The 22,163-nt window shown below is 39.1% G+C and overlaps 1 protein-coding gene across 3 annotated transcripts in view; it reads right to left on the bottom strand.

Moving 5' to 3' along the window:
• The window catches only part of LOC133657052 (serine-rich adhesin for platelets-like), a 34,736-nt gene that overhangs the window by 8,439 nt on the left and 4,134 nt on the right, over positions 1–22,163 (bottom strand). Inside the window, exons 2-4 of one of the 3 annotated variants that reach the window (XM_062057937.1) lie at positions 11,131–11,155; positions 4,835–4,873; positions 4,648–4,721 (exon numbers count right to left, since the gene is read on the bottom strand). In XM_062057937.1, coding sequence (XP_061913921.1) covers positions 4,648–4,721; positions 4,835–4,873; positions 11,131–11,155 — 138 coding nt within the window. Of the gene's footprint in view, positions 1–4,647; positions 4,722–4,834; positions 4,874–11,130; positions 11,456–22,163 lie in introns of those variants that run through there. The other 2 variants (XM_062057938.1, XM_062057939.1) reach the window with 2 other exon arrangements.

Below are 22,163 nucleotides of genomic sequence, written 5' to 3'. Positions count from 1 at the left end.
AAATTGGCCACATGGCCGCCCTTTATGACCTGTCAGATTTTCTTTCGAGTGATTTTAAAAAGGCGGTAAATTGTAAAAGCTGCTTCTTGTAAAAAAAACAAAAAAAACACGCCGCACGAGTCCTCGCCGTCACCTGCTGCTGCCACCACCGGGGGAGTTTAATGAACAACGCTCTGGCAGCAGCTGTTACACCTTTTTGCTGCGTGTTCGTGCCATACGGGCGGTGTAATTGGCAACGTAGAACAACGCCCCCCCAATTACACATTCTCACTTACAGGGCATGACTCAAAAAGCATAATTAATCAAGTTGAAATTGTATAATTGGCGGCAATACTTGTTATTTAATTGTAGTCCTTAACACGTGACCAGGCTATGTTTGGCTGACCTGTACAGTATACCAGTATTAGTATAGTACCGCATTACTAATTAATCATATTCGGTACTATACCGCCTCTAAAAAGTTTGGTTCTTTTATGAATTTATTTAGCTACTGAAAATGTGAGCAAATCTGCTGGGTCAAAAGTATACATACAGCAATGTTAATATTTGCTTACATGTCCCTTGGCAAGTTTACCTGAAATAAGGCGCTTTTGGTAGCCATCCACAAGCTTCTGCTTGACCACTTGACCACTCCTCTTGACAAAATTGGTGACGTTCAGCAAAATCTGTTGGTTTTCTGACATGGACTTGTTTCTTCAGCATTGTCCACACGTTTAAGTCAGGACGTTGGGAAGGCCATTCTAAGACCTTCATTCTAGCCTGATTTAGCCATTCCTTTACCACTTTTGACGCGCGTTTGGGGTCATTGTCCTGTTGCTTGACGGTAGTTATGGTGTTCCTGGGATTAAAGGCCTACTGAAATGATTTTTTAAAATTTAAACGGGGGTAGCAGATCCATTCCATGTGTCATACTTGATCATTTCGCGATATTGCCATATTTTTGCTGAAAGGATTTAGTAGAGAACATCGACGATAAAGTTTGCAACTTTTGCTCGCTGATAAAAAAAAGCCTTGCCTGTACCGGAAGTAGCGTGAGGTCAAAGGTTGAAAGGCTCCTCACATTTCCCCATTGTTTTCAATGCAGCGAGAGCTATTCAGACCGAGAAAGCGACGATTACCCCATTAATTTGAGCGAGGATGAACGGTTTGTGGATGAGGAACGTGAGAGTGAAGGACTCGAGTGCAGTGCAGGATGCATCTTTTTTCGCTCTGACCGTAACTTAGGTACAAGCTGGCTCATTGGATTCTACACTTTCTCCTTTTTCTATTGTGGATCACAGGATTTGTATTTCAAACCACCTGGGATACTATATCCTCTTGAAAATGACAGTCGAGAACGCGAAATGGACATTCACAGTGACTTTTATCTCCACGACAATACATCGGCGAAACACTTTAGCTACGGAGCTAACGTGATAGCATCGGGCTTAACTGCAGATAGAAACAAAAGAAATAAATCCCTGACTGGAAACATAGACAGAAATTCAACAATACTATTAAACCATGGACATGTAACTACACGGGTAATGCTTTCCAGCCTGGTGAAGCTTAACAATGCTGTTGCTAACGACGCCATTGAAGCTAACTTAGCAACCGGACCTCACAGAGCTATGCTAAAAACATCAGCTATCCACCTACGCCAGCCAGCCCTCATCTGCTCATCAACACCCGTGCTCACCTGCGTTCCAGCGATCGACCGAGCGACGAAGGACTTCACCCGATCACCGATGCGGTCGGCGGCTAGCGTCGGACAGCGCGTCTGCTATCCAAGTCAAAGTCCTCCTGGTTGTGTTGCTGCAGCCAGCCGCTAATACACCGATCCCACCTACAGCGTTCTTCTTTGCAGTCTTCATTGTTCATTAAATAAATTGCAAAAGATTCACCAACACAGATGTCCAGAATACTGTGGAATTTTGCGACGAAAACAGAGCTTTTTGTATTGGATACAATGGTGTACCAATACTTCCCTTTCAACCATTGACGTCACGCGCATACATCAGCATAAAAATAACGTTTTCAACCGGAAGTTTAGCGGGAAATTTAAAATTACACTTTATAAGTTAACCCGGCCGTATTGGCATGTGTTGCAATGTTAAGATTCCATCATTGATATATAAACTATCAGACTGCGTGGTCGCTAGTAGTGGCTTTCAGTAGGCCTTTAAAGGCCTCACCTTTTCTCCTCCAAACATATTGCTGGGTATTGTGGCCAAACAGCTCCATTTATGTTTCATCTGACATCACATGGACAAAGATAAGACCTTCTGGAGGAAAGTTCTGTGGTCAGATGAAACAAAAATGGAGCTGTTTGGCCACAATACCCAGCAATATGTTTGGAGGAGAAAAGATGAGGCCTTTAATCCCAGGAACACCATGCCTACTGTCAAGCATGGTGGTAGTAGTATTATACTTAGGGCCTGTTTTGCTGCCAATGGAACTGGTGCTTTACAGAGAGTAAATGGGACAATGAAAAAGGAGGATTACCTCCAAATTCTTCAGGACAACCTAAAATCATCAGCACGGAGATTGGGTCTTGGGTGCAGTTGGGTGTTCCAACAGGACAATGACCCCACACACAGGTCAAAAGTGGTAAAGGAATGGCTAAATCAGGCTAGAATGAAGGTTTTAGAATGGCCTTCCCAAAGTCCTGAACAGGACTGAGCCCATGTGGTGATATCCTTTACACACTGATGTCGCTCGTTGATGCAGTACAGCCTGAGGGATGGAAGGTCACGGGCTTAGCTGCTTACGTGCAGTGATTTCTCCAGATTCTCTGAACCCTTTGATGATATTACGGAGCGTAGATGGTGAAATCCCTAAATTCCTTGCAATAGCTGGTTGAGAAAGGGTTTTCTTAAACTGTTCAACAATTTGCTCAGGCATTTGTTGACAAAGTGGTGACCCTCGCCCCATCCTTGTTTGTGAATGACTGAGCATTTCATGGAATCTACTTTTATACCCAATCATGGCACCCACCCGTTCCAAATTAGCCTGTTCACCTGTGGGATGTTCCAAATAAGTGTTTGATGAGCATTCCTCAACTTTATCAGTATTTATTGCCACCTTTCCCAACTTCTTTGTCACGTGTTGCTGCCATCAAATTTTAAAGTTAATGATTATTTGCACAGAAGTTTGAACATCAAATATGTTATCTTTGTAGCATATTCAACTGAATATGGGTTGAAAATGGTTTGCAAATCATTGTATTCCGTTTATATTTACATCTAACACAATTTTCCAACTCATATGGAAACGGGGTTTGTACTTTAAATTAAAACTTTATTATAGTATAGACCAGGGGTCACCAACGCGGTGCCGCGGGCACCAGGTAGCCCGTAAGGACCAGATGAGTAGCCCGCTGGCCTGTTCTAAAAATAGCTCAAATAGCAGCACTTACCAGTGAGCTGCCTCTATTTGTTAAATTGTATTTATTTACTAGCAAGCTGGTCTCGCTTTGCCCGACATTTTTAATTCTAAGAGAGACAAAACTCAAATAGAATTTGAAAATCCAAGAAAATATTTTAAAGACTTTGTCTTCACTTGTTTAAATAATTTCATTAATTTTTTTACTTTGCTTCTTCTAACTTTCAGAAAGACAATTTTAGAGAAAAAAATACAACTTTAAAAATGATTTTAGGATTTTTAAACACATATGCCTTTTTACCTTTTAAATTCCTTCCCCTTCTTTCCTGACAATTTAAATCAATGTTCAAGTACATTTTTTTTTTTATTGTAAAGAATAATAAATACATTTTAATTTAATTCTTCATTTTAGCTTCTGTTTTTTTCGACGAAGAATATTTGTGAAATATTTCTTCAAACTTATTATGATTAAAATTCAAAAGAAATTATTCTGGCATATCTAGAAAATCTGTAGAATCAAATTTAAATCTTATTTCAAAGTCTTTTGAATTTCTTTAAAAAATGTTGTTCTGGAAAATCAAGAATAAATAATGATTTGTCTTTGTTAGAAATATAGCTTGGTCCAATTTGTTATATATTCTAACAAAGTGCAGATTGGATTTTAACCTATTTAAAACATGTCATCAAAATTCTAAAATTAATCTTAATCAGGAAAAATTACTAATGATGTTCCATAAATTATTTTTTAAATTTTTTCAAAAACATTCGAATTAGCTAGTTTTTCTCTTCTTTTTTTTTCGGTTGAATTTTGAATTTTAAAGAGTCGAAATTGAAGATAAACTATTTTTCAAAATGTAATTGTCATTTTTTTCGTGTTTTCTCCTCTTTTAAACCGTTCAATTAAGTGTAAATATCATTAATTATTAATAATAACATAGAGTTAAAGGTAAATTGAGCAAATTGGCTATTTCTGGCAATTGATTGAAGTGTGTATCAAACTGGTAGCCCTTCGCATTAATCACTACCCAAGAAGTAGCTCTTGCTTTCAAAAAGGTTGGTGACCCCTGGTGTAGACACACTTTTCTTGTCAGCACTTTGTCAGGGTTAATTGAACCAAAAATATTAGAAATGTGGTCATTTTAATAAAAAAATATTGTGAAGCCCTTTGAGACATTAAGAACAACATGAATAAACTTTGATTATTTTGGGATTACCTGCCGAAATTACACAACTTTAAGGCAAAAAACATTTTATTTGAGTTAAAAGTCGGGTTTACGTGCTCACCCTTGATCGTAGTTATAGTAGTCCTGCTGGTAGTAGTCCTGTCCGGGGTCGATGCCGGACTCCATGGAGAGTTCCTGCGTTTTTTGAGAAAGAGGAGAATAAATCCGTGAGCCCTGCGCCTCAGCGGGAGGGGGAAGAGGAGCAGACTAAGCAAAGATCCGTGCACGTTTTAACGCGGCATTTCTACCTCGGGTCTCAGAAGAGATGGTCTCAGCAGTTGCTGATGCTGCCGGTGATTAGTGGGAGGGAGGAAGGAAGGAAGGAAGGAAGGAAGGAAGGAAGGAAGGAAGGAAGGAAGGACCAGGAAAGACAGATAGTAGTTAAAAAAGGGGAAAGGTAGGCCACATTGTTATCAAGCATAGATGAGAGATGTGAGGAAAAGTTCATGACTTTTGACGACAATAAGGCAGGAAGTATCAGGCACAAGAACCATATTTGGATATGAAGTGGACTTTTTCAATGTCGAAGGGATATTACATTAATGGTGGATATACCGACATCGTTTTGAAATGTAATGGTTAAATGTTGGGTAAGTCGATGAGAAAAATAAGTACCGGGCAAGCATCTTTGAAAAAAAGTGTGTTTTTGCTCTGTGTAAGGTTGTTTTTTTTCCCCATTAAAAACACAATGGGAGTCAATAACAGCGCAGGGGAATTCTATGCAGTGTGAAGGGTGTTTAACTTCCTTTTCCACTTGTATGTACAAAACCAGTGAAGTTGTCACGTTGTGTAATTTGTCAATAAAAACAGAATACGAAGATTTGCAAATCCTTTTCAACTTATATACAATTGAATAGACTGCAAAGACAAGATACTTAACATTTGAACTGGTAAACTTTGTTATTTTTTTTGCAAATATTAGCTCATTTGGACCACAGAACACTTTTCCACTTCGCATCAGTCCATCTTAGATGAGCTCGGGCCCAGCCAAGCCGACGGCGTTTCTGGGTGTTGTTGATAAATGGCTTTGGCTTTGCATAGTAGAGTTTTAACTTGCACTTACAGATGTAGCGACAAACTGTAGTTACTGACAGTGGCTTTCTGAATTGTTCCTGAGCCCATGTGGTGATATCCTTTACACACCGATGTCGCTTTTTGACGCAGTACCCACCGCCTGAGGGATCGAAGGTCACGGGCATTCAATGTTTATTAGGCTTACGTGCAGTGATTTCTTCAGATCCTCTCAACCTTTTGATGATATTACGTACCGTAGATGGTGAAATACCTAAATTATTTGCAAAGCCGACGGCGTTTCTGGGTGTTGTTGATAAATGGCTTTGGCTTTGCATAGTAGAGTTTTAACTTGCACTTACAGATGTAGAAACAAACTGTAGTTACGGACAGTGGCTTTTTGAAGTGTTCCTGAGCCCATGTGGTGATATCTTTTACACACCGATGTCGCTTTTTGACGCAGTACCCACCGCCTGAGGATTCGAAGGTCACGGGCATTCAATGTTTATTAGGCTTAAGTGCAGTGATTTCTTCAGATCCTCTCAACCTTTTGATGATATTACAGACCGTAGATGGTGATATCCTTTACACACCGATGTCGCTTTTTGACGCAGTACCTACCGCCTGAGGGATCGAAGGTCACGGGCATTCAATGTTTATTACGCTTATGGGCAGTGATTTCTTCAGATTCTCTCAACCTTCTGATGATATTACGGACCGTAGATGGTGAAATCCCTAAATTCTTTGCAAAGCCGACGGCGTTTCTGGGTGTTGTTGATAAATGGCTTTGGCTTTGCATAGTAGAGTTTTAACTTGCACTTACAGATGTAGAAACAAACTGTAGTTACGGACAGTGGCTTTCTGAAGTGTTCCTGAGCCCATGTGGTGATATCCTTTACACACCAATGTCGCTTTTTGACGCAGTACCCACCGCCTGAGGATTCGAAGGTCACGGGCATTCAATGTTTATTAGGCTTAAGTGCAGTGATTTCTTCAGATCCTCCCAACCTTTTGATGATATTACAGACCGTAGATGGTGATATCCTTTACACACCGATGTCGCTTTTTGACGCAGTACCTACCGCCTGAGGGATCGAAGGTCACGGGCATTCAATGTTTATTACGCTTATGGGCAGTGATTTCTTCAGATTCTCTCAACCTTTTGATGATATTACGGACCGTAGATGGTGAAATCCCTAAATTCTTTGCAAAGCCGACGGCCTTTCTGGGTGTTGTTGATAAATGGCTTTGGCTATGCATAGTAGAGTTTTAACCGGCACTTACAGATGTAGCGACAAACTGTAATTACTGACAGTGGCTTTCTGAAGTGTTCCTGAGCCCATGTGGTGATATCCTTTACACACCGATGTCGCTTTTTGACGCAGTACCCACCGCCTGAGGGATGGAAGGTCACGGGCATTCAATGTTTATTACGCTTACGTGCAGTGATTTCTTTAGATCCTCTCAACCTTTTGATGATATTACGGAGCGTCGATGGTGAAATCCCTAAATTCCTTGCAATAGCTGGTTGAGAAATGTTGTTCTTAAACTGTTCAACGATTTGCTCAGGCATTTGTTGACAAAGTGGCGACCCTCGCCCCGTCCTTGTTTGTGAATGACTGAGCATTTCATGGAATCTACTTTTATACCCAATCATGGCACCCACCTGTTCCCAATTAGCCTGCTCACCTGTGGGATGTTCCAAATAAGTGTTTGATGAGCATTCCTCAACTTTATCAGTATTTATTGCCACTTGTTTTTGAAACATGTTGCAGGCATCAAATTCCAAATGAGCTAATATTTGCAAAAAATTAAGTTTTCCAGTTGAAACGTTAAATATATTTTCTTTGCAGTCCATTCAATTGAATATAAGTTGAAAAGGATTTGCAAATCATTGTATTCTGTTTTTATTTACCATTTACACAACGTGAAAACTTCACTGCTTTTGGGGTTTGTAGGCATAGTTACCATTCACATACCAAGTTTACCTGGGAATCAACCGTACCAATTTTCTGTACTTTTGTATGTGTTTGATGATAAAATATTTTGAATGTAACATATAAAAATGAGCTGATAATGATAACTGTGCTGTCCAGTTGTACTACCTTGTTTTTTTTACACACCATTTGAGCGATGTTTGGAAGGCAGTTGCACTTCCAAGACATTAGATGGCAGTGTTGTACAGGCTATGTCAGAGTCGTGTATAGCGAGAGTATATATACACATGTATATATATATATATATACATATATATATATATATATATATATATATATATATATATATATATATATATATATATATATATATATATATATATATATATATATATATATATATATATACATATATATATATATACACATGTATATATATGTACATATTAGGGCTGCAACTAACGATTAATTTGATAATCGATTAATCTGTTGATTATTACTTCGATTAATCGATTAATAATCAGATAAAAGAGACAAACTACATTTCTATCCTTTACAGTATTTTATTGGGAAAAAAAAACAGCATACTGGCACCATACTTATTTTGATTATTTTTTCTCAGCTGTTAGTACATGTTGCAGTTTGGAAAAAAAAGATTTATAGAAAAAAAAAAAAAATAAAAAAAATATATATTAAAAAAAAATATTAATAAAAAAAATTGCCTCTGCGCATAGCATAGATCCAACGAATCGATGACTAACTTAATCGCCAACTATTTTTATAATCGATTTAATCGATTAGTTGTTGCAGCCTTAGTACATATATATATATATATATATATATATATATATATATATATATATATATATATATATATATATATATATATATATATATATATATATATATATATATATATATATATATGTATGTATATATACATGTATATATATATATATATATATGTATATATATATATATATATATATATATATATATATATATATATATATATATATATATATATATATATATATAAAATGACTAATGATCTATTGCTGACGATGGATTCTGATGCTTCATCTATGTTGCTGCTCCTTGATCTTAGCGCCGCTTTCGATACCGTCGATCATAATATTTTATTAGAGCGTATCAAAACGCGTATTGGGATGTCAGACTTAGCCTTGTCTTGGTTTAACTCTTATCTTACTGACAGGATGCAGTGTGTCTCCCATAACAATGTGACCTCGGACTATGTTAAGGTAACGTGCGGAGTTCCCCAGGGTTCAGTTCTTGGCCCTGCACTCTTTAGTATTTACATGCTGCCGCTAGGTGACATTATACGCAAATACGGTGTTAGCTTTCACTGTTATGCTGATGACACTCAACTCTACATGCCCCTAAAGCTGACCAACACGCCGGATTGTAGTCAGCTGGAGGCGTGTCTTAATGAAATTAAACAATGGATGTCCGCTAACTTTTTGCAACTCAACGCTAAGAAAACGGAAATGCTGATTATCGGTCCTGCTCAACACCAACATCTATTTAATAATACCACCTTAACATTTGACAACCAAACAATTAAACAAGGCGACTCGGTAAAGAATCTGGGTATTATCTTCGACCCAACTCTCTCGTTTGAGTCACACATTAAGAGTGTTACTAAAACGGCCTTCTTTCATCTCCGTAATATCGCTAAAATTCGTTCCATTTTGTCCACAAGCGATGCTGAGATCATTATCCATGCGTTCGTTACATCTCGTCTCGATTACTGTAACGTATTATTTTCGGGCCTCCCTATGTCTAGCATTAAAAGATTACAGATGGTACAAAATGCGGCTGCTAGACTTTTGACAAAAACAAGAAAGTTTGATCATATTACGCCTATACTGGCTCACTTGCACTGGCTTCCTGTGCACCTAAGATGCGACTTTAAGGTTTTACTACTTACGTATAAAATACTACACGGTCAAGCTCCTGCCTATCTTGACGATTGTATTGTACCATATGTCCCGGCAAGAAATCTGCGTTCAAAGAACTCCGGCTTATTAGTGATTCCCAGAGCCCAAAAAAAGTCTGCGGGCTATAGAGTGTTTTCTATTCGGGCTCCAGTACTATGGAATGCCCTCCCGGTAAAAGTTAGAGATGCTACCTCAGTAGAAGCATTTAAGTCTCATCTTAAAACTCATTTGTATACTCTAGCCTTTAAATAGACTCCCTTTTTAGACCAGTTGATCTGCCGTTTCTTTTCTTTTCTTTTCTACTCTGCTCCGGGGTGGACCGCTAGCCTGTCCATCAGATGGGGACATCTCTACGCTGCTGACCCGTCTCCACTCGGGATGGTTCCCGCTGGCCCCACCATGGACTGGACTTTTGCTGATGTGTTGGACTTTCACAATATTATGTCAGACCCACTCGACACCGAGGATGTCGTTGTGGCTTGTACAGCCCTTTGAGACACTAGTGATTTAGGGCTATATAAATAAACATTGATTGATTGATTGAATTCGCACATTCTACCTTCCTAGTCACATCCGTTGTGTCCTTGGGCAAGACACTTCACCCTTTGCCTCTGATGGCTGCTGGTTAGCGCCTTGTATGGCAGCTCCCGCCATCAGTGTGTGAATGTGTGTGTGAATGTGTGTGTGAATGTGGAAATAGTGTCAAAGCGCTTTGAGTACCTTGAAGGTAGAAAAGCGCTATACAAGTACAACCCATTTATCATTTATCATTATATATATATATATATATATATATATATATATATATATATATATATATATATATATATATATATATATATATATATATATATATATATATATATATATATATATATATATAAAGCCTCCGTTTTACTAATGTTTTCCGAAAAATGTGTGGAATAAATATGACATATTTTTTCTCAGCTGTTTGTACATGTTGCAGTTTATAAATAAAGATTTATAGAAAAAAATAAAACAAATATATATTAAAATGTATATATATGTATATATATATATATATATATATATATATATATATATATATATATATATATATATATATATATATATATATACGTATATATATGTATATATAGATATATGTATGTATATGTATATATATACGTATATGTATATACATGTATATATATGTATATATATATATATATATATATATATATATATATATATATATATATATATATATATATATATATATATATATATATATATATATATATAAATACATATACATATATGTATATATATACAGTATATATATATATATATATACACACACACATATATACATGGTTACTTGGCTTCTCTGCCAATTTTCTTTAGCTCAATGCGGCCCCCCAGTCAAAAAGTTTGGACCCCCCTGCTATTTTGTGTCTGACTGTGTTGATAGAAGGGAAAAATAAAGATGTGCTAATCTCAATTTTGACAGCATAACAGAATCATATTCACGCAGGAAATGAATTGTCAAGAAGTTCCATCTGAAGTCATCTTGTACGTGTGCAACATTCCCCATCAAAGGAGTTGCAGATAAGCGTAATAGAATAAAAGTGGCCTTGAGAGTGAAAACGGCGCACGTCAAATTGTACTTACCGGTCTGCCGTAGCCTCCTCGCCTGCTGTGAAAGAAAACGGAACAACAATGAATACAGAGCGACACGGACACACCACAAAGATGAAATGTTTGTTCTCCGTCAGCACATCTCCGTTCTGCTGACCAGTGAGGAAAATCACAGCTTTACTCATTCCCACAATGTTGTGCTGTTTGAGGACAGGCTGCCATGTTATCACATTTGGTGTGGCTCCCTTTATCTGGTCCCAGCAGGGGCCTCCCGGGCCACAATACGTGCACGTTGCAAAGACGCCGCATGGGAGTGATTGGCATTTTGAAGAAGAAGAAGAAAAAAAACGTCTACAAAGCAGATATTAAAATAGCATGGGGATTCAGGCGAGAATTATAATTCATACAGAGTTAATAAAAGTGTCATTGGCTATCACGTATCGTGCTGCGTCCTTTTGACGGACGTGCCTTTTTTGTGTTTTGAAGTAAATCCTCAACTCCATCAAAAGGCTGCAGTGCATTCATTACAAGTAGAGATGTCCGACAATAATATCGGCCGATGAATGCTTGAAAATGTAATATCTGAAATTATCGGTATCGGTTTCAAAAAGTAAAATGTATGACTTATTAAAACGCCGCTGTCCGGAGTGGTACACGGACGTAAGGAGAAGTACAGAGCGCCAATAAACCTTAAAGGCACTGCCTTTGCGTACCGGCCCAGTCACATAATATCTACGGCTTTTCACACACTTTTCCTTCGCTGTATACTTTTAGTGTGGGGAGAAGTGCGTCTGTCTCCAATATTGTCAACACCTGTCTCCATCTAAACACAGCAGTGCGCTCTTAAAACGCACGGTGGGCATACTTGCCAACCCTCCCGATTTTCCCGGGAGACTCCCGAATTTCAGTGCCCCTCCCGAAAATCTCCCCATTATCCCGAATTTCTCCCGAGTTCCACCCAGACAACAATATTGGGGTGTGCCTTAAAGGCCTGCCTTTAGCGTCCTCTACAACCTGTCGTCACGTCCGCTTTTCCTCCATACAAACAGCGTGCCGGCCCAGTCACATAATATATGCGGCTTTTACACACACACACAAGTGAATGCAAGGCATACTTGGTCAACAGCCATACAGGTCACACTGAGGGTGGGCCGTATAAACAACTTTAACACTGTTACAAATATGCGCCACAACTGTGAACCCACACCAAACAAGAATGACAAACACATTTCGGGGGAACATCCGCACCGTAACACAACATAAACACAACAGAACAAATACCCAGAACCCCTTGCAGCACGGGATGCTACAATATACAACCCCTGCTACCCCCCCTATAACCCCGCCCCCCCAACCCCGCCCACCTCAACCTCATCATGCTCTCTCAGTGTAATGGTAAGTGTGACCAGTAGATGGCAGTCACACATAAGAGGTACGTGTAGTCTGCAATATGACTCAAGTAAACAACACCAAAACTTTAAATGTGTCATGATCCGTGGTCCCTATCATGTATCATGTTTTCGTTATGTTCAGTTAGTTTAACTCCATAGTTCCTGTTTTTTGTGCACTCTTGTTTGTTTTGGTTGCTATGGTGGCATATGATTTTCACCTGCCGCTGGTGTTCGGACGCTCACCTGACTAATCAAGAGACTATTTAAACCTGCCTTTGCGTGCCAACCCAATCACATAATATCTACGGCTTTTCACACACTTTTCCTTCGCTGTATACTTTTAGTGTGGGGAGAAGTGCGTCCGTCTCCAATATTGTCCACACCGGTCTCCATCTAAACACAGCAGTGCGCTCTTAAACGCACGGTGGGCATACTTGCCAAACCTCACGATTTTCCCGGGAGACTCCCGAATTTCAGTGCCCCTCCCGAAAATCTCCCGGGGCAATCATTCTCCCGAATTTCTCCCGAGTTACACCCGGACAACAATATTACAGGCGTGCCTTAAAGACACTGCCTTTAGCGTCCTCTACAACCTGTCGTCACGTCCGCTTTTCCTCCATACAAACAGTGTGCCGTGTTCCTGTTTTTCGTGCACTCTTGTTTGTTTTGGTTGCCCTGGTGGCATATGATTTTCACCCGCCGCTGGTGTTCGGACGCTCACCTGGCTCTAATCAAGAGACTAATTAAACCGCCTTTGCCAGTCAGTCGGTCTGGCGTCATTGCTGGTTTCCGGTCTGATTCTATAGTTATGCTAGTTATTGGTTTCATGCCACAGTTTCATAGTTGTTCCATGCCATAGTTCATGTTAGTTGTTTGCTTCACGCTATCGTCACACAACCCTCTACGTAAGTCTTGTTTATTTCATGCCACAGTTAAGAGAGTTTTTGCCTGTTATTTTGTAGTTAGATTAATAAATATGTTCCTACCTGCTACCCTTGTCCGGAAAAGTCAGTTTGCATCCCGGGAGAACAAACTTCGCAGCAAGCTGAACCCCCCCGTTATGACAAAATGTTCCATTTAGAATATAGAACATTAAACACGGCGCTCAGAAATGTTTTAGTAGGACTATGGTAAGCTATGAAGCCGCACAGCTTGATGGATTGTATTGTGCTTCAACATAGGAGTATTATTATGGTGTGTGTATAAGGTAAGACATATTATCTGGCGTTTTGTTTCGCAATATTATTCAAAAGCAACTTTTCTTACCTTCTGGTACCTGCTGATCTGTATTTGGGATCTGCATATGTACTGTCAATATAAAACCAATGTTTAACATTCGAGTTTCTTCAAAGTAGCCACCCTTTGCTCTGATCACTGCTTTGCACACTCTTGGCATTCTCTCAATGAGCTTCAAGCACACCCACATGGTTTTCTAAATAAAGGGGACCACAAACATAAAGCATGATTGGCTTTGTTTTAACAAAAAAATCTTACGGTACATAAAACACAATTGCAATTTTGTCCTTAAATAAAATAGTGAACATACTAGACAACTTGTCTTTTAGTAGTAAGTTAACAAACAAAGGCTCTTAATTAGTCTGCTGATGTATGCAGTAACATATTGTGTCATTTATACACCTATTATTTTGTCAACATTATTAAGGACAAGTGGTAGAAAATGAATTATTAATACACTTGTTCATTTACTGTTAATATCTGCTTATTTTCTGGTTGAACATGTTCTATCTACACTTCTGTTCAAATGTAATAATTCTTCTCTTCTTTGATACTTGACATTAGTTTTGGATGATACCACAAATGTGGGTATCGATCCGATACCAAGTAGTTACAGCTTTATACATTGGTCATAGTCAAAGTCCTCATGTGTCCAGGGACGTATTTCCTGAGTTTATAAACATAATATAAATACAAATTTAAAAAACGCAAAAATATGTTGTGATGCTAAAAAATCGAGATGTAATCACAGTAGTATCGACTAGATATTAGGGCTGCGAATCTTTGGGTGTCCCACGATTCGATTCAATATCGATTCTTGGGGTCAGGATTCGATTCAAAATCGATTTTTATCGATTCAACGCTATTCTCAATTCAAAAACAATATTTTCCCGATTCAAAAGGATTGTCTATTCATGGAATACATAGATTTCAGCAGGATCTACCCCAGTCTGCTGACATGCAAGCAGAGTAGTAGATTTTTGTAAAAAGCTTTTATAATTGTAAAGGACAATGTTTTATCAACTGATTGCAATAATGTAACATTTGTTTTAACTATTAAATGAACCAAAAATATGACTTATTTTATCATTGTGAAAATATTGGACACAGTGTGTTGTCAAGCTTATGAGATGTGATGCAAGTGTAAGCCACTGTCACACTATTGTTCTTTTTTATTGTTTTTATAAATGTCTAATGATAATGTCAACGAGGGATTTTTAATCACTGCTATGTTGAAATTGTAACTAATATTAATACTGTTGTTGATAATATTCATTTTTGTTTCACTACTTTTGGTTTGTTCTGTGTGGTGTTTGTGTCTCCTCTCAATTGCTCTGTTTGTTGCAGTTCTGAGTGTTGCTGGGTCGGGTTTGGTTTTGGAATTGGATTGCATTGTTATGGTATTGCTGTGTATTGTTTTGTTGGATTAATTAATTAAAAAAATTAAAACAAATAAAAAAATTACAAAAAAATTAAAAAAAATTAAAACATTTTTTAAAAAATTAAAAATGTTTTAAAAAAATTAAAAAAAATTAAAGAAAATTAATATATATATATATATATATATTTTTTTTTTAAATTTAAATTAAAAAAAAATTAAAAAAATTAAAAAAAATTAAAAAAAATAATTAAAAAAATTAAAAAAAATATTAAAAAAAATATATATATATAAATATAAAAAATTATTTAAAAAAATAAATAAATACATTAAAAAAAAAAAGAAGATTTTTTAAAAATCAGAATCGATTCTGAATCGCACAACGTGATAATCGCGATTCGAATTCGAATCGATTTTTTCCCACACCCCTACTATATACTCTCCTGTACTTGGTATCATTACAGTGGATGTCAGGTGTAGATCCACCCATGGCGTTTGTTTACATTTTGACGCCGGTGAGCTATTGTATCCTCCTACGGTGTGTAGTGAAACGTGTTTAGCTATTCCTCGTCCTGCAGTTGTAAGAAACTTTATTTGTCGCCATGGAGGCGAGGATTAGAGATTTAGAAGTAGCTAAAACACTGCAGACTGCGGATGGAGTCTGTAGCTAGCCATGTCTTAAAGCACCTCTTCTTGAGGGTGTTTCAGTGTTATAACTTCACCTTTATCTTTACTTTTTAAGTCAATGTCACGTGATGACGACGCGATATCATGCATGTTAGAAAAAGGGGGGGGGACAGTACTTTTTAGAGGCGGTATAGTACCGAATATGATTCATTAGTATCGCGGTGCTATACTAGTACCGGTATACCGTACAACTCTATGCTCTACTACCTGTATCTGTGCTGTCTGACTAAGTGGACTTGATTGTCGTGAAACACGTCATGACAACAACACGACTCTGCACACCGGGGTCCTGCTGGGAGTGAGAAGCCTGCAGTGGGGCTGCAAGTGAAAGAGCGAGGCGGCCATCAGGAGATTAACAAGAAGGAGCCGAGGATTGGAAGGGACTATCTGTGTGGGAGAGAGGGAAGTAGATAAATGGAACACATGGTGAGGGTGGGGTGGGGGGGGTCAAGAAAGAAGGGAGAAGGTAACTGTACTCGACAGTCCCACAGGCGGCGGCTCTGACTCTGCTCAGGGATTGATTGGTTGTGTAATTAGCCTTTTCAACAACTTCACAGTGACTACTTTATCAAGCTGGCAGCATCTCTGCAGACACGAGCATTGACGGAGCCTCCAGGGGTGGCCTCACTCGGGGGAAGCATGATCGTATCGGCAACTGCAATTTTGGTGAAATACAAAGTCTTTACCAAGGCTTTCTTGGTACAAGTTAACAAAGTCTGCTTGGGGGTCAACAGTCACATAAAGACATTAAAAGACAACCCATGGGAGTCTTTTTCTGGAAGATAACTTTTCTGCTCCGGAACTGTTGCACACACAAGTGTGACCATACTCAAAATATAACTATAGTTGTCAACATTGTGTATGTGCTGAAAGATTATTTTATAATTGTTGATCAAAATATAACTATACATGTCAACATTGTGAATGTGCTGAAAGATTCATTTATGATTGTTTATGAAAATATAACTATAGTTGTCAACATTGTGTATGTGCTGAAAGATTCATTTATGATTGTTTATGAAAATATAACTATAGTTGTCAACATTGTGTATGTGCTGAAAGATTAATTTATGATTGTTTATCAAAATATAACTGTAGATGTCAACATTGTGAATGTGCTGAAAGATTCATTTATGATTGTTTATCAAAATATAACTATAGATGTCAACATTGTGTATGTGCTGAAATATTCATTTATGATTATTTATCAACATATAACTATACATGTCAATATTGTATATGTGCTGAAAGATTCATTTATGATTGTTTATCAAAATATAACTACATATGTCAACATTGTGTATGTGCTGAAAGATTAATTCATGATTGTTTATCAAAATATAACTACATATGTCAACATTGTGTATGTGCTGAAGGAATAATTTATAATTGTTTATCAAAATATAACTGTAGATGTCAACATTGTGTATGTGCTGAAAGATTAATTTAGTATTGTTTATCAAAATATAACTATAGATGTCAACATTGTGTATGTGCTGAAAGATTCATTTATGATTGTTTAATCAAAATATAAGTATAAATGTCAACATTGTGCTATTTAGACTGACTGAGTTAGTGCTTTACGTAACACTCGGGTGTGTTTTAAGAACTCAGAAACAAGATAAAACACAAATAATATTGAGATAATACTTAAATGGGAAATAATAAACGTTAAAATGATATCAAACAAACCTTTAACGAAGTGAACGCCGTAAACTCGTGGGTTCTTCGACTCTGCTCCCGTTTCTCGTCGCCGTTTCGTAAAATCTTGCACTCTTCCGTCTTTGATTACCTCTCGAGGAACTCTGAAGACGCGTTTGTCCTTTTTGCAACTTGAACGTTTTTTACAGCCGGAAAAAACGCGGTAGGGCATTTTTCTTCGAGAAAGACTAAATGGCGCTTACCGTATTTTTCGGACTATAAGTCGCAGTTTTTTTCATAGTTTGGCCGGGGGTGCGACTTATACTCAGGAGCGACTTATGTGTGAAATTATTAACACATTAGCGTAAAATATCAAATAATATTATTGATCTCATTCACGTAAGAGACCAGACGTATAAGATTTCATGGGATTTAGCGATTAGGAGTGACAGATTGTTTGGTAAACGTATAGCATGTTCTATATGTTATAGTTATTTGAATGACTCTTACCATAATATGTTACGTTAACATACCAGACACCTTCTCAGTTGGTTATTAATGCCTCATATAATGTACACTTATTCAGCCTGTTGTTTACTATTCTTTATTTATTTTAAATTGCCTTTCAAATGTCTATTCTTGGTGTTGGCTTTTATCAAATACATTTCCCCAAAAAATGCGACTTATACTCCAGTGCGACTTATATATGTTTTTTCCTTTTTTATTGTGTATTTTCGGCAGGTGCGACTTATACTCCGGTGCAACTTATACTCCGAAAAATACGGAAGTACCCATTGAGAACAGAGCTAGCTTGACCACCACGCATATCTATTGAGCCGAAGGTGACGTCATGTAAATCCAAGCAACGAAGCACACAATGACTACAGCTCTCCTGCAACATGACAATATCGTTGGAAACTTTTATGTCTCCTGTAGCGCCAGTAACAGAAACAAGTGCAACACGACGGTTCGACACTTTTATAATGCAAAGCAGGCCTATAAGCACATAGTACAGTCAATGCAGTAACGCTGAGTACACTTTCTTTTTGGCAGATGGCGGCTTTCAAGACAACATTGCGGGTAAAAAAGAAAAGAAAAAAAAACACTGTCTCTTAGAAAGCTACACAATCAAAACCAAAGCATAATGTGGCAAAACTACCAGCTGTGCAAAATTCAGGAAACTGAAACTGTGAAGAAAAACAAAGAACGCAGATGTAAAAACGTGGATAATGAGAAGAAAGACAGAGTGGAAGTCAGAACACTGTGGTTTGAGAGGAAGAGAGCTCGCTGAGCTCAGCAGCGTTTGAGCTGTGCACCTCGTCCACCACGTCCTCGCCGCTTTCAGTGACTTCAGCAGACTTCACGCCTGAGCTGATTTGGACCGCAGAGCTGGGAGTGTCGGGCTTTGGCGTGCTCCGCTCACCGCCGAGATCAGAGTCTTGCAACGTGTTAGCACCCTCTGACCACTCAGTCACTTGTGGCTTCTTCTTAAACCTGGGCACCTTGCAGTTTCTGTCCACTTGGCTGTACAAGTTGGCAACGGACCGCTCTATGTCGGCCAGATTCTGGAGGTTTCTGAGGATCCCTCTCAGCTCCTTCCTGTCGCTGTCGGTCCGCGGTGTGACGGGGGGAGAGTGGAGCTTGCGTTCGGAAACGGGGCGGAGCGAGGACACTGGCGGCAAAGAGGTCGGGACAAACTGGCCGACCGGGCGGATCTGGTTGATAGGGGGTGAGGGCGGGGGGGAGGGGCGGAGGAGGTGGGGGGAAGACTGGTTCATTGGGAGGGGAAGGTGGCGGTGAGGCTTGATGGTTAAGTTTAGGGATGTTAGGGGGTGAAGGTGAAAATGAAGGTGGATCGGAGCTGGAGGATGACGAGGGCGAAGAGGGCTGACGCTCTGGAAGAGGGGGCGGCGGGTTCTCTGGCGGGTCTGGTATGATCTCCACGTGGATCTGGCATGGCTGCACTGTCATGTAGTTGGAGATGCTGGAGCCGAATTTCTTAAGGACAGGGGGAGTCGACCTCTGGCTGGGTACGGGCCAGGACTCATCTCCCTGGGTGATGATGATATTTGGGGGTACGTCTCTGCCAAAAGAGGAAGGGTAGTCCATGATGGAAAGGAGAGTATTTGAGGTCACTTCCAGCACATCAGTGCCATCTTGATCCCTGACAAGTATTGGGGATAGTGAGCCTTGGGTGTTCTGCATGAGGGCTCGCTCTACCAAGGCCTGCTGCTCAAAGTGCCTCGCTTGCTCACGGACTGACAGTCTTGTCTCGGACCTGCCACTCAAGGGGAGAACTTCTGAACTTTTCGATTCTCTCATGGTCGCCCGGAGAATCTGCACCTCCCAATCAGCCGGGTCCATGAGGGCTTGCCTCCGAGGTGCCTCGTAACTCTCCGCATGAATGCGAGCCGGCATCGTCCAGGCGCACCCTGGCCATTCGGAGTGAGGCATAGAGAAGGAGAAGCGTTTTTCAGGAGGGCTTCCTCGAAGACTGTTGTCTCTGTAGACAGGGTTGTGTGTGGTTAGCGGGTTGCGGTCGGAGAGGTAGGTCACGTTGCTTTCCGACTTCGGCAAGTTGACATGCAGCGCCCCGTTGCTGTGAGCGGCAAATGCGCGACAGGCAAAGGTACTAAGATTCCTTTGGTGGTCGGCCTCCTCAATGACAGACTTTTTAGCCCTGTTCCAGAAAAGGTGGATGTGAAGAAGAAATAAAGACTTGAAAACAAGTAAAAGTGAGGTTCTAAGGGATCTAAAACAAAAGAGAGATGGAAAAAGTCTTAGTTTGGTTTTAAGGTTTCTAGGGACCATTTTACTAATACTAATTACCAGCAGCGTTTACAACTCAAATGCTATTGAAGTTGCTAAATAATGTAAGAAGCGGTTTTGAATAATTCTTCAAATCGTTAAATTTTCATACCAATCCTTCAACTGAGCGCTCGAACCTAAAGTTGAATTATAATACGGCAAAAGAGACGCTTGGAACTCAAATGTTTTGACGTCGAAATGCGAGGCAAAGTACGATGTCAAGACCGACATGGTAATAAATGAAGTCCCTTGCCTCCACATCTGTACCTTTCAAAGTGTATTGAATAATTCATGTTTATGACAGAACTAAAAACAAGCATTTACTCCGCAGAGGGTACTTATAAAAGGCAAAGCAAACGTCAAGGAAAATATGTCAGAAATGTCGTAAGGCGAGGTGCGTCGACTTGAAATCAGATGATCTAACGTGTCTTCAAATCTGTTTTTAACAAAAAGTGTACTCCTATTTTGTTTGTGTTACAGAACTAAAATATGTTTTTACTTCACATAAGGCAATTGTCAAAGGTAACTTTCATAACAATGAACTATATCAGTGGTTCTTAACCTGGGTTCGAGCGAACCCTAGGGGTTCGGCGGAGCCTCCGCCGCGGACGTCAAGACACACCCGGTCCCTATCACCGTATTATGGATACCCCCAAACAATGTTCCCTCTAATTTTCCATCTGATTTGCGGGTGTGTAATTTGTTGTGAGTTCATGCACTGTGTTGGTTTTGTTCTTTCAACAAGGTAATGCACGGTTCATTTTGTGCACCAGTAAAAAAACAGATAACTTTGTCTTAAATTTGAAAAACATTTTTTTTATTTTTCACGATAAAGGGTTCGGGGAATGCCCATATGAAAGTGGTGGGGTTCGGTACCTCCAACAAGGTTAAGAACCACTGAACTATATGCTAAAGCCTTACGGAAACAGCCTAAATGTTGTTGCTAGATCAGTGATTCTCAAACTATATTTCAGTGTTGGTCATTAAGTGATACTTGGAGATTTTCTGAGGTGGTAGTTCATGAAAAAAGTTGGAAAACAACTGTGCGAGATCTTATTTATTATTATTTTACATTTTTAGGTTGATCTAATACCAATCATCTACTGGGAACTGGAATTCAATAATTATAATACCTTGTGTGGACTCTTGGAACTTAAATTGTTTCTTGGAATTTATCCTAAAAACGTCAATGCGTCAAAAATTACATAAAACTAGGCAATATCAGACGACCTCCCTTGCCTCCAAATATGTGTTTTTCGAAGTCTATTTCATGGTTTTTTTTGTACAATACAAGTAAATACAAACTTTTATCCAAAAGAGGCATTTACACAACCGTAAGTTATTTTAGAATATTAACCGGAACTGATAACTTTGACACCCTGGGGTCCACCGTATCGCCCACGTCAACGGTTCTTTACTACCTCAACATATCTCGTTTTGCAATGACCCCCGTTTTTGCAACCCATGCTTAACAACGCGGTTTAGCTTGGAATAAGTGGCATGTGCTGGCAGGTAATTGGCTTGGATGAAGCCTTGGCCTCGCCTAAGACTCTGCATGGTATGAGGATAGGACAAGGCACAGGTGACATCGTTAGACTACGTGGGGGAAGTACTGATCAGAAGCATCTAAAATCTACACTAAGAACAAAATATCTACACTAAGAGCAAAATAGGACCGTAGGCTCCTGTGATTTAAGGATTTGTGAGTGCTACATTCTGTGGTTACTTACTGCAGTCTGAATCCAGAAAGACGAGGACAAGAAATGATGGCGAGGACAGAAAACACAGACAGATGGTTAGACGACCCAGGGAGAGATGCCAGAAATGTCATTTAAATCAATAAGCGTGAAGTGGTTGTGTTGGTTGCCACATGAAGTAACTCAAAGGTGATGTAGCCCTAAGGCGCATGGTGACAGTCAGCGGCG

Source organism: Entelurus aequoreus, linkage group LG09 (genome assembly GCF_033978785.1).
Source record: "Entelurus aequoreus isolate RoL-2023_Sb linkage group LG09, RoL_Eaeq_v1.1, whole genome shotgun sequence".
NCBI classification, from domain to species: Eukaryota; Metazoa; Chordata; class Actinopteri; order Syngnathiformes; family Syngnathidae; genus Entelurus; species Entelurus aequoreus.
Note: the sequence above shows the minus strand (reverse complement) of the source record. Positions and strands in the feature narration are given on the sequence as shown.